Below are 12,312 nucleotides of genomic sequence, written 5' to 3' on the forward strand. Positions count from 1 at the left end.
ATAAAATAATAAAAAAAGATATTTTCAATAGTTCATAATGCTCCGTTGAATATGCAATTATGCACCAAAACCTGAAAACGACTCCCTCGTCGTTATAATTAAACAAGCACCTATAAATAAGTCTTATCTATCACAAATTGCAGATGTGCGCTCGATCCCATTCCACGCGGGAGAGATCGTGTCATCCGAGCTGTCGTCACAGAACCAGGGGCTGAGCGTGTTGGAGTGCCTCGCCATTGGAGTATGCGTCCTTATGCTCATCTTCGTGTATGCAGCGGGCATCGTCTTCTACATACACTACAAGCAACGACAGAGGAGGAAAGACAAAGACCCTGAGATGAGTCGGTCGGTGAATTCCGATAGTGGATCGGGATTGGAGTCTAGAATTGATATGGATAATGTGGTTAGTATTTCGTATAAATTTTAAGGGTTACAGGCTGTACCTGGTAGTTTAGTTTAGACTAGTTCCGTAGAATAATGGTAGATCATTTTATACTTTGTACAGTTACTAATCAATTAAATGTGAATAAACTTGGTATTATGATAGATATTTCCTAAGGAAATGAACGTAGTCGTACTATTTTTGCCGACACAGCTTTACATATTTATTTATATTTTTCAGAGATTAAAAACAAATCCATTGTTAAATCTGGGTGCGGATTTTTTAAATGACGCTGGTCTATCCGACGTAAGTGAACGTACGGAGGAGACCATGGACTCTACAACAAGCAATAGCCAGAAGGTAAGAATATTATTAATTAAATAAGTTTGAACTGAAATGGTAAAACAACAGCCGATTGACCAATAAAAGCAAATATGCATCTAATCCAAAAATCTCTAATTCAGACATACATAATCGGCCTATCAAATATTCAGTTTAGTAACGGCTTGCACGGCTACCTGATCATTATTATAATAACGAAAGCCATGATAATTATAGTAATAAAAACCTCGACTTTTATTCAGTTTCAGAAATTGAACACAAACGTAATATCGGCGATGGTCCACAATCGACGCAAGAAGCCTACGAGGCCATCCATAAGATCAGGAACTCCTGAGAAGATGCACGAGCGGTTCCAGAGACGCTCTGCATCACCTGACACGTTCGAAAGAGCTCCACACTCCGAGTTGTCCATTGTGGACTGCAGCATGGAGGGAAATGCCAACCATCACTCCATGTCGTCCTCTAACGCTGAGCCTGCTATAAGAAGGAAGCTCTACTTCAATCCAGTTTTTTTCGAAACTGAACATTTAAAGGTATGAGATTTATAAATTTAAGTAGGTACTCAACTTTTTTTTTACTCATAATGGTAGTTAAAAAAGCGGAGCGGAGCGGTGGTAGCTCAGTCGGGTAAGCGCCCGCTTCTCACGCCAGAGATGCGGGTTCGAATCCCGGCGCTGACATGTACCAATGAGTTCTTTTAACTTACGTACAATGTATACCATCGCTCTTACGGTGAAGGAAAACATCGTGAGGAAACCTGCATATCTAGATCTAGCAAATCTAGATATGTGAACCCACCAACCCGCAGTGGACCAGCGTGGTGGGAAAATGGTCCAAGCTTAGGAAGGCAGTTTAGACCTTGGGGATATGCACAACGGTTCCATTCGAGAGAGCCAGGTGCAGGTACTTACACCCCCACAGAGAATAGAATAGAATAGAATAGGTAGTTAAAAAAATTTAATACTTCCTTCTTCTTTTCAGAATCCACCACCAGCTGCTATTGATTTTCTCGTGAAAATACGAGAAGTCATGTCCATTGCAAAAGAGAAGATGACAGCTAAGAGATTCATTCCGATGCTGTCCGATATTCCTGAAGAAGAACTCTACCACACTATTGATCTGGGATGGGACATTCCGTGTGCTAGGAAAGGTCGTCGGTTTAGTGTTATAAGTCTCAAACGCGAGAATAGCCGGCGATCCGGTCACTGCGGAGGCTGTCCAGGCTGCGACAGCAGTAGTACTAAGGAAAAGGAACCAAAAGTCACTCTGACTAGGTCTAATTCTTGTAAATCTTGCGTTAGCGAAGATTATAAACAAAGAATTGTTCGAAAGTGGTTAGATGAAGTACCCATACCACATCAACCTAATAGACCAGCCGCTAAATCTGTTGCCAAAGTAAGTGGCACCCCAAGAATAGTGGAACCTAAGAAGAAAGAAGATACCACACTGGTAATTCCACCGGAACCTGCTAGGAGAGATGATATTAAGCCCATAAAACCATTAACAACAGGCAATACAAAAGATTCACCAAAAATAATAACAGCAATTAAAAAATCACCGGAAAATATCAAACGAGAAGAAATTATAACTCCTGCAAAACTCATAGAAAACTTGAAGAAACAGGAAATAATTATTTCTCCAAAACTATTGGAAAACGCCAAGAAAGAAGAATTTAAATTGGCATCCAAACTAATAGAAAGTAAAATGCAGAAGTTACTGACAGCGTCTAAAACTCCAGAGAACAATAAAAAACAGGAACACAAGTCATCGCCCAAGTCTTCTGAAACCATCAAAAACTCTGATACAAAATCATCAACAAAACCTACAGAGAGCAATAAAAAGACTGACAATAAGTCTGTTTCAAAAAGTCCAGATGAAAATAAGAAGCCAGAGTTGAAAAAGCCATTTGAAGACAAGAGGAAGTTAGATATTCAGGTTATAACTAATGATATTATTGATGAGAAACTTAAAGCAGTGCCAATTGCCATCGCTAATAAAAATAATAATAGCGTCGATCACAACACTTCCCCTGAAATGAATAAAGTAAGTCCAAAGAACATAAATAATGCAACACGGCGGGTGCGCAAGAAGTTGCCCCCACCTCCTCCACCTCCAGTAGAAACGCCACCTCCAGTTCAACTACTGGAATTACCAAAAGAAAAACGGAAGGTTGAACCAGATGTTAAAGTTAAGATGGAAGCGGTTATAAAAGAATTAAACAAATGTCGACGAACTGAGACTAACGTGCATGAAGTAGTTAAAGCTGAGACTGCTATACCTATACCTGCGCCTAGGATAGTGATACCAGTTTTAGCAGCTGATTCACACTATTACAGTGACGATAATACTTTGTCCCGTAATATTGTAAGACAGCATAGTTTCGTAGATCTTGACAGTCTTGAAAGAAACATGCTTAAGAAGAGACGCTTTTCAGTAGCATGTGGTCCAGAAGTAGGTAAACATGAAGAGATTTATAAACAACCTGTCATTTATAATGAAAAAGAAAAAAATACTCGCAGTTGGCGTGATGTTCGACAAGCAATTGAGGGAAATACTATGTCAAGTGATATTAACTCTTCAAGCTCTGATTTTGGGAACCGTAGCTTACCTTTGAGCGAAGTATTTATCAATAACACTATAGAGCCATTATACGGTAACGTTGCCATGCCAACACCCGGTCCCCTGACTATACAAGTAAGGGGATCTCCTGTAGAAAGCAGACGTAATATTGATCAATTTGATCCAGACACTCTAGACCGCAAACCTAAATCTGACAATAAGAAACGTGTGGACAAAATTCTTTTGAAATCTGGAGGAAGCTTCAAGTATAATTCGTTTATGGGTCCAAATATGAACGACCGTAAAAGTCCTCCGGAACCCTCGTTTACAAGAAAAATAGGTAGTTTGCGACAGATATATGAAGCCAAAGCCAAGGCTCAAGAAGAAGAAATTCGTTACCACAGGGGTATCTATGAGAGACGACGAAGTGTTGTTTCTGCATACGACAGCGATGATCTTGCTGCTTTTATGAGATCAGTTAAGACACCTGACTTGTTACGGCAAACTGAGCCACAGAAACCACCGGTGGCACCTAAACAACGTCGAGTTTCCGACATAGTAAGCTATTCTAATCTTTCCCGTGAAAGTCCACCGAGAAGATCCCCTGAAGAGAAGGAGCGTTTGGCCTACAACCGAAACGAAAACATAATAGCGAGACGCTCCGGCCGTCGGTCAAACCGCACGAGATCTAGGAGGACGGATTTGAGGAAACTGACAAGAACAGAAGACTCCGGTTATTTGAGCACGGACTCTAATGAATCCAAACGTAGAGCCAGCTATTTGATGCAATTGAAGCCACGAATGACCCTCGAGCCGATAAAGATGATGCCATCCCCTGTAACGCAAATACAGCGAGGGCTGCCACTTCTTCAGATCGAGTCCGACACCGACGACATGGAGTCTTTGTGTGACGGACGAAGTGAATCCGGAGGAGAAAGTATTGAAACTGACTCCGTATTCTTTGGAAACTTTGATGAATCGAAACAAATGCTAGAGGACTTAGATCTGACAACGTTTGACCCTAAAGTCAAGCACATACACCACGAAGATCAAATCGATTCTGGATTTATGGGTGAAACAAACATAATTCTGAGCGGAGATAGCGACTCGGAACATAGAAGTGTCATATCTATTATAACTGGTAGTAACGGAAGGGCTTCATCAGCCTCGATTTCTAAATTAGATGATTCGCGTTACATGCATTCAGTGGAATGCTGATATCTTACATAGTTTGCTTTGATATCTTAAGTAAGTAGTTATAAGCTCGATGTAACCAGTACTTGAAAGTAATTTTCTTTAAGTACATTACCGTGAATTACCTCATTTGTAAGTTTTGTACTTTAGATCTTTGTACCCACCATAAACGTAGGCATCTTCTGCAATTGTTTTAGTACCAATTTTAAGCCTTGTTTGACCGTATTTATGTGTTATTAATTTGTTATGTTACATATTCATAAAATATTTAGTACAATCTTAATCTCTCTGATGATCGATATACATGGGTATTTATTGTTTGTAAATAGCTGATAATTCGTCGAGATTAGGTATGTTGTTTTATAACCGGCCGGTTGTGCAATTAAAATTTTATTGTTAATTCGTTTCATATTAAACAGATTCGGATATTCTTCGGAAGGGTGCTTGGTTAATATTAAGAGGCTCAATAATTTATTCTAATCTCTTATTTTATTAAACGTAGTAGATTAACGTATGTTTGGTTTAGTTATAAGGGGTGTGAAAGCGAAGTTGTCAATATTGGTGTTGTTATATATAGAAGTAAATATATCAACGCATGTGAATTATATTAGATTTACGAATAAGTACTTATTTGTTAATATTTTCTAAATAAAATACATTTACTCGATGTCTTTCATTAATTTAAAATCTCTCCAAATATTTAGCTACCCTATGTAACATTGGCCATTTGCATATTACAATATTTAGCTTATTTTTTTTGTTAAATTTAACCTTTTATACTTACAAGAAAGTTAAGGAAGTGCCTACACAGTAAATGTGGGTGGTAAAGTCGGACATTTGTAAATACTAATTAAAAAGATTCTTTAATAAAAATATAATTTAGGATAAAAGTTATAAAAGTCATTCAAACCAAACTGTTAAGATAATTTGGTGTATTTTTTATTTAATGACCAAATCGCTATCACATAAGATCGCATTACGTTATCTGGACCAGATAAATTCAGAATTTATGAAAATGGCATAATCTAATTTGAATATATTCAAATTAGAATTGATCTTTTAACTAAACAACTTAAGTACTACTTACAGTGGACTGCGGTTCCAAACTGACAGTCTTCATAATTAAGTATAGTGTTTTGTTTTCACGGTGGTTCCATAGTCGAATGAGGGACGAAGTGAGAACAACTGACATATAATTATATAGCTAGGCACTTACTGTTACTACCAACACCTTGTTAATTTTGTTATATACCTATTACATTTTAATGTTAGTAGCTAATGCTAATTTGAAAAAGTAATAACAAAATACCGTACCTAAAAGTTTAACTTTCCACGAATAGCACAACAAATGATTTCAGATTCCTCTGATAAATTTTTGGCCTGACTTGGAGATGGTCTAGTAAATCTTTCTTTACGACGATGCGACGCCAACTTTATATTAATTGGGTTAATACTGGCGAATTTATTATACCTATATATCAATGTTGGCGATCGGACTGGTTTCCAACTCGAGTTTGGATATCGTAAATCTACACTTAGGTGTTGTAGAGATACTTATATAAAAAGAAATTGAAGAAAGTGTAGTGGAGCATATATAATCTGGACGGTACAGTCAAGTATTTTTAATTAAAATTACCATAAACACCTCTCTATTGGTCAATTTGTTAGGCATTTAAAGTAGGTAATTATTGAAAAAACTGTGACACATATAAAAATAAAATAAAGTGTACTTTTAGTAGATAACTAGGTATAAGTATATAGGTTGTTTCAAAAAGGTACCTACCCGAAAAAGGGTGTCAGAGGGCCATTCTGAAGAATGTTTGTTCTACTATTGAAAATTAAATCCGAAAAAATTCAGCCTTTTGGATAAAAGTGGTTTAGAATGACCACCTGCCCTTTTGGCTAACTATAACCACTTTCACTGTATAGGTAAATTAGGCTCAGAGAAGACCAAAAGTAGTGTGTGGCCCATGAGGGGATCGAACCCGCGACCTTCGCGTTATTAGCACGACGCTCTAACCAACTGAGCTAATGGGCCGATGAATGAAATGGTAAAATAAAAGAAAAATACTGGTAAAAGTGGCGATAATGGGCATTTGTAGGTATTTACTCAGATACACCAAAACAATACTGATATAATTATATCAAAGCAGACAGCTCCTCAAACCCGCTTTATCGCATGATCAGCTTAGGGGTCTAGAGGGCCTGTATGGGCTTACTCGTAGCCGCGAATATCAAGAAAAGTCACCTTTATCATACAAAGGACTACTATTTCGTATATAGCTGAACATCGCTAGAGGTCGTCTAAGGTTTGTCGCTGAAGTAAGAGCTAGTAGGTTCATCTAGTTAGAAGAGCGTTAGTCACTGACTGCCCAGGGTGCACCTAACGTATACAAAGTACAATAATTAGTAAGTAGTAGGTAAGGCCGCCAAACTGTACCGTCTATGTTGTGCATTTCTTTTTTTGTAATTTATGTTTGTGTGCTAATTATAGGTATATATCTCTAATTGATAGGTCACTCCGGGAGGATCTTTTCGTGCACCCTCGGAACAAAGAGGACCAAAAATACTGTGTGGCCCATGAGGGGATCGAACCCGCGACCTTCGCGTTATTAGCACGACGCTCTAACCAACTGAGCTAATGGGCCGGTGAACAAAAGGGTGAAATAAAAGCAAATTATGCGTAAATGTAGCGATAGTGGGGATTAGTATTTACTCAGCTACCTACAACAAAACAATACTGTAATAATGATATCAAACACAAATCAAAACAATAAAACTTAATTGCACTCAATCATTTCATGAAAAGATATTTATATCTTCTTCGTTATGAATATTTACATAGGCATAGTGCGCGGTTGGTTAAAAAGACATGGGTAAGGTAGTGTATTTGGACTCTTTATCATATATAAGTATTTTATGTTAAAGTTAATAGTAAGTAATATGTATCGATCCGCTCATGGGCCACAGATTACTTTTGGTCCTCCCTGAGCCCAATTTATGTATATGTAGGTATTCTGTTTTGGGGATGCACCAAAAGGTGATGACCTATCAACTGTGGGTTACTAATACCTTACGTAGTCAGCGTTAAAACCATCATACATCTCTCAACGCTCTACGGGGATTACCCCTAAAAAAATGTCTTTTTATGACAAAGGCGACTCTTGATAGTCTTGATTACTGCGGCTCTTAGGGATCCCTGGCCCTTGACCCCTAGGTGCATCAGAGTGTGTCATAGGACAAACTGGAAAGCGTCTCCCAAACGGATTGTCATAAACGAGACAACGTCGGCAATGCTGATGGAGTGGATGCACTTGTTTGTGTGTATTTTGTTTATACAGAATACTGAATTGCTTGCATTTATTGCTTTGATATCGTTATTACAGTATTATTTTGATGTCGGTAGTTGAGTAACAAATCACCACTATCGATATCGCTACCAGTATTTTCCTTTTATTTTCACTCGTATCTTCACCGGCCCATTAGCTCAGTTGGTTAGAGCGTCGTGCTAATAACGCGAAGGTCGCGGGTTCGATCCCCTCATGGGCCACAATTTACTTTTTATTATATACATTCACCCACCCAACGATACGTATGTCTATCATTGATCCCATATAAGGGATATAAGTCATTCATAACTTATATATATGTACCTAGTAGCTCGAAGTCCGATCATCCAAAACAGATTTTAAAAATCCCGAAACTGTTTTTTTTTATAAAGTAACCTAGATAGTAAAATACCTATAGATCGCGATAGCTAATAGGCACTCGCGCCTATCTTCTTTTGGTTTATCGTCATACTGGGAGGATTCGTCAGTTCTTTAGATCACTGAATCCAAGCCTCGTGCCTGTAATTCGAGAACAGCTAGCCAGTGGGGAATCAAATCCTTGTTTTAGGAAAAGTTAGGCACATACATAATATGAACCTATGTATGTACCTACAGGTAATGTAAATACCTACAGATAAATAAAAAACTGCGCATGGTAAAACCTAATTCTATCTACCAAATTCTGACTAACGATAAATCTTTTACAAGTCATGGGAACTAGAATATTTAGTAATGAAAGTATCAAGCAGTAGCAACATAATCGCTAAATAATTATATGTAACAAACATCATGGGCATTGAACGATTTTTGAATCGTGCTACTCGTGCTAAGCGAGTTACAATTAACAAATTAACATACCGAACGAACGTTTATATGATTAAGCGGATTCATCATTCATGATCAGAGTTGAGTCAACTGTACTTATAACTAGTACCATTTAAGGCGTACTCTGTGTAGGTAGGTACTTATAAAGCCCCGAAAGGGGGTGAATTCGTTAATAAACTGACTTTCTACCTAGGTAATCTTTGTACAAAAAAGAGACGGACTCGCGCACGTAGGGTTCCGTTGGAGAGCATGATTGGAAATACATAGGTGTGTAAAATCTCTGGTGGGGTGACAATAGAACTCATATACAGTCCAATCGTAGGTACGGTACACCGTAAGTACCTAATTTGACTGTAACCTATCCTAAATTCAAAGTTTTTCGAGTTATTAGGTACGTGATTTTATTACTCAGAGTAAGTATGAAAAACTAGCATAAATGGGCGGGTGGGCCCGAGTCCGCGATGTTCTATGCATGGGGTGGGCCAACAAATGTCTACTTTTCAGAGATTTTTCTCAATGTATGTGTATGTGGATGCTATGCTATTGTGTATGTAGCATAGCATCCACATACATTTATTAAGTATTTAGATTTAGATCACACCTAATGTCTAAATACTAGTAAATACCTTTGCGTGAAAATAGGCGAATATTAATATCCACTTTTAAGTCTGTTTTCAATCTCAGATACTAATTTGAGAGATTCTGATGAACGGTCCAGAGTCGATTGTCCCGCGATTAAGTGATGTATCGTTGTATTAGCGGGACAATCGATTGTTGATGAACCGTTCAGAATGTCAAATTAGTAGGTATCTGGGATTAAAAATAATAATTTAAATAAATAAAAACCGGCCAAGTGCGAGTCGGGCTCGCGCACAAAGGGTTCCGTAGCAGCAAAATTACAGTTAAATCAACCTATCTCAAAAACTATAAGAGATACTTTGATCAAACCAAAAATCGTTGAAAGAGTTAATTAGCATGCATCACCTCTATTTTTTTTAGAATTTTATACCCCGTAGTTATAAAAATAGAGGGGGGGGGACATACTTTTTACGACTTTGAGAGCTGATATCTCAAAAACCGTTCACTTTAAGAAAAATGATTTTTAGAAAACTTTATATCATTTTAAAAGACCTTTCCATTGATACCCCACACGGGTATGTACATCGAAAAAAAAAATTTCATCCCTCAGTTACATGTATGGGGGGCCCCACCCCCAATTCTTTTTTTTACTATTTAGTGTCATATTTTTGTAGCGGTTCATACAACACATATTCCCATCAAATTTCATCACTGTAGTACTTATAGTTTCCGAGTAAATCGGCTGTGACAGACGGACAGACGGACAGACGGACAGACGGACATGACGAAACTATAAGGGTTCCGTTTTTGCCATTTTGGCTACGGAACCCTAAAAAACCGACTTCAAAAATTACTAAAAAGTAAGAAATAATTAATAATAGCAGGAACTGTTCTTTTTTATGTTGGTGCGGTGACAAAGGCATCTGAAGAAATATGGCACCAACTTCAAAAAAGAACAGTTCCTGCTATTATTAATTATTTCTTACTTTTTAGTAATTTTTGAAGTCGGTTTTTTATTTATTTAAATTATTATTTTATTTTATTGTTTTTAGTTTATTTGCAATTATAAAATTGTCACTCAAAAGTAAGATGCAAATGATACCATTACGTCCTACTAGTCATTCAAGCCTAAGCACGAGGTAGTTGCTATATACCGTTGAGGAGTTCCCTTGACTGCCTTCCGTTTCCATCATCAGATCAGCTCAAGGTCACCATCATATTTTTTTGTTATAAGAAAGTAATAATAAAGTGACAAAGTAATCTGAACAAATATGGCGCCAACTTCAAAAAAGAACAGTTCCTGCTTAGGTATATTTGTAACTGTTACTCTTAAATTATTTCTTACTTTTTAGTGGTTTTTTTATTTTTTTTAATTATTTTAATCATAAGAACTATGTTTACGTTCTAAATTTCATTAGAATCGGTTAATAGGTGCCCAAAATGGAAATTCATACCCTGTTTTTAACCCTTTACCCACCCTTGGGGATGAAACAAAATTCTGAAAAAAAAATTCAAAATCGGTCCATAAACGGCGGTGTAATCGGTGAACATACATAAAAAATATTTAAAAAAAAGATCCCGACGAATTGAGAACCTCCTCCTTTTTTGAAGTCGGTTAAAAACACACTTACGTATTCGCATAGCAATGAATACAACATTTTAGAAAGAGATAGCATGATTTGATTTTTATTAGTTAATTTCGCAACGATGTTCATTGGTAGCGTGGCCGAGCGGTCTAAGGCGCTGGTTTAAGGCACCAGTCTCTTCGGAGGCGTGGGTTCGAATCCCACCGCTGCCAGGATCTTTTTGTTTTTTCTTTGCATTATTTAACTGGCAGGGATTTTTTGTTTTGTACTCGCTAGAGGTCGTGTTGTGAGTTGATGAATACACAATGGGTGTAAATTTATCATTGTATTCCCCGTCGACAGATATCCGACAATATAATATAATAATAATATATGTTTCACAGTTCAGTAGGAATGTACAAATTTTCACTATGGGCCAAAACCCTGAATTCGCGAGAAACAATAAGTACCTACTCAAGTACCAAATAGCTTTTCCAATTTCGGATAAAAAGTTTTTTTTACGATTTCAGTGTTACACCACCACGACGTCCACTACTCGAAAATTTAAATCACATTTAAATTTATTACTGTCAAATTAAAACCTTATGTTTTTGCTAAAAATGTTTTTTTTTCTGTAAATCCTACCCCGATGCTACATTTATCTACATCTTTAGGTAAGTACCTACTTTGCCATGCCAATAATTCCATTCATCACTTCAGCACTTCTAAACTAACTAATTGCAAACCAATCGTGCCAAAGCATCGCTACTGAAAAACTAATCTGATTAAAACTGTCAATCAACCGAGCGATCAATCATAGAAACGGTAGATTCAGCGTTTTCAATTACAGAATCGAGTGTAGTATCCCCGTGCTTTACTCACACCTCAGTGAAGCGGGCACAGGTGTATTCCACCTACTCGTCATTTATCGTACACACGCTGAGCGAGACAGTGCGCCCCGCTTGGTACCTCCACGGAACTCTCGATCGTGCGAAAATCGAGACATAGAATCGATACTCTGTCGATTATAATTGTAACAGCACCGCACTAGTTTCCCGCGCGTTCTTTTTTCAAAATTAGAGAATGAACTTTGTTTTTTTCTCGCGTGTTGTGTTTCATGTTTAATGCCAGTTTAAAACTATTAATATTTTTCTCTTAATTAATTTAATGTGAAGTGGTGTAAAGATTACAGACTTGCTGCCTATTGTCAAAACAATGTATTGTTTAAGAATTTGAGAAGTTCACACGCTGATTCCGACAGCAATTACTTGGTAAGTATCTAACTTTAACATGTAAAAAAATTAAGTTCTGAATCTGTACAAAATTGTATAATAATGTAGAGCTTCATTAACATTAAGTAAGTTAGTTAGTTTTTGCAAACTTTGCTACTTTCTTTTAGACAGGTCACATAAGTGGTATTAGAAATTTCCCCTCTTACGTCGCATAAGTTATGCTTATGAAATATTTGAAATTTCTGTTTAGCAAATCTGCATTGAAGTACAAAAATTTATTTGCATGAAAGGCTAAATGGGTTTTA

The 12,312-nt window shown here is 37.2% G+C and overlaps 2 protein-coding genes and 4 non-coding genes across 6 annotated transcripts in view; 4 read left to right on the plus strand and 2 right to left on the minus strand.

Moving 5' to 3' along the window:
* LOC105388452 overlaps positions 1 to 5,144 on the plus strand; it is a 35,713-nt gene extending 30,569 nt beyond the window's left edge. The window contains exons 7-10 of the mRNA XM_038106277.2: positions 144 to 403; positions 623 to 742; positions 967 to 1,257; positions 1,706 to 5,144. Coding sequence (XP_037962205.2) covers positions 144 to 403; positions 623 to 742; positions 967 to 1,257; positions 1,706 to 4,501 — 3,467 coding nt within the window. The 3' untranslated portion in view covers positions 4,502 to 5,144. The remainder of the gene's footprint in view (positions 1 to 143; positions 404 to 622; positions 743 to 966; positions 1,258 to 1,705) is intronic.
* A 1,297-nt stretch (positions 5,145 to 6,441) lies between these two features.
* On the minus strand, positions 6,442 to 6,515 carry Trnai-aau. Its single transcript has one exon. It is a non-coding gene; the product is annotated as a tRNA-Ile (tRNA).
* Positions 6,516 to 7,051: 536 nt separating this feature from the next.
* On the minus strand, positions 7,052 to 7,125 carry Trnai-aau. Its single transcript has one exon. It is a non-coding gene; the product is annotated as a tRNA-Ile (tRNA).
* Positions 7,126 to 7,953: 828 nt separating this feature from the next.
* Positions 7,954 to 8,027, plus strand: Trnai-aau. The gene has a single exon. It is a non-coding gene; the product is annotated as a tRNA-Ile (tRNA).
* A 2,899-nt stretch (positions 8,028 to 10,926) lies between these two features.
* Positions 10,927 to 11,008, plus strand: Trnal-aag. The gene has a single exon. It is a non-coding gene; the product is annotated as a tRNA-Leu (tRNA).
* Positions 11,009 to 11,685: 677 nt separating this feature from the next.
* LOC105388445 overlaps positions 11,686 to 12,312 on the plus strand; it is a 71,095-nt gene continuing 70,468 nt past the window's right edge. Inside the window, exon 1 of the mRNA XM_048627648.1 lies at positions 11,686 to 12,046. The gene's annotated coding sequence lies outside the window, so the exon portion shown is untranslated. The remainder of the gene's footprint in view (positions 12,047 to 12,312) is intronic.

Source organism: Plutella xylostella, chromosome 19 (genome assembly GCF_932276165.1).
Source record: "Plutella xylostella chromosome 19, ilPluXylo3.1, whole genome shotgun sequence".
Lineage (NCBI taxonomy): Eukaryota > Metazoa > Arthropoda > Insecta > Lepidoptera > Plutellidae > Plutella > Plutella xylostella.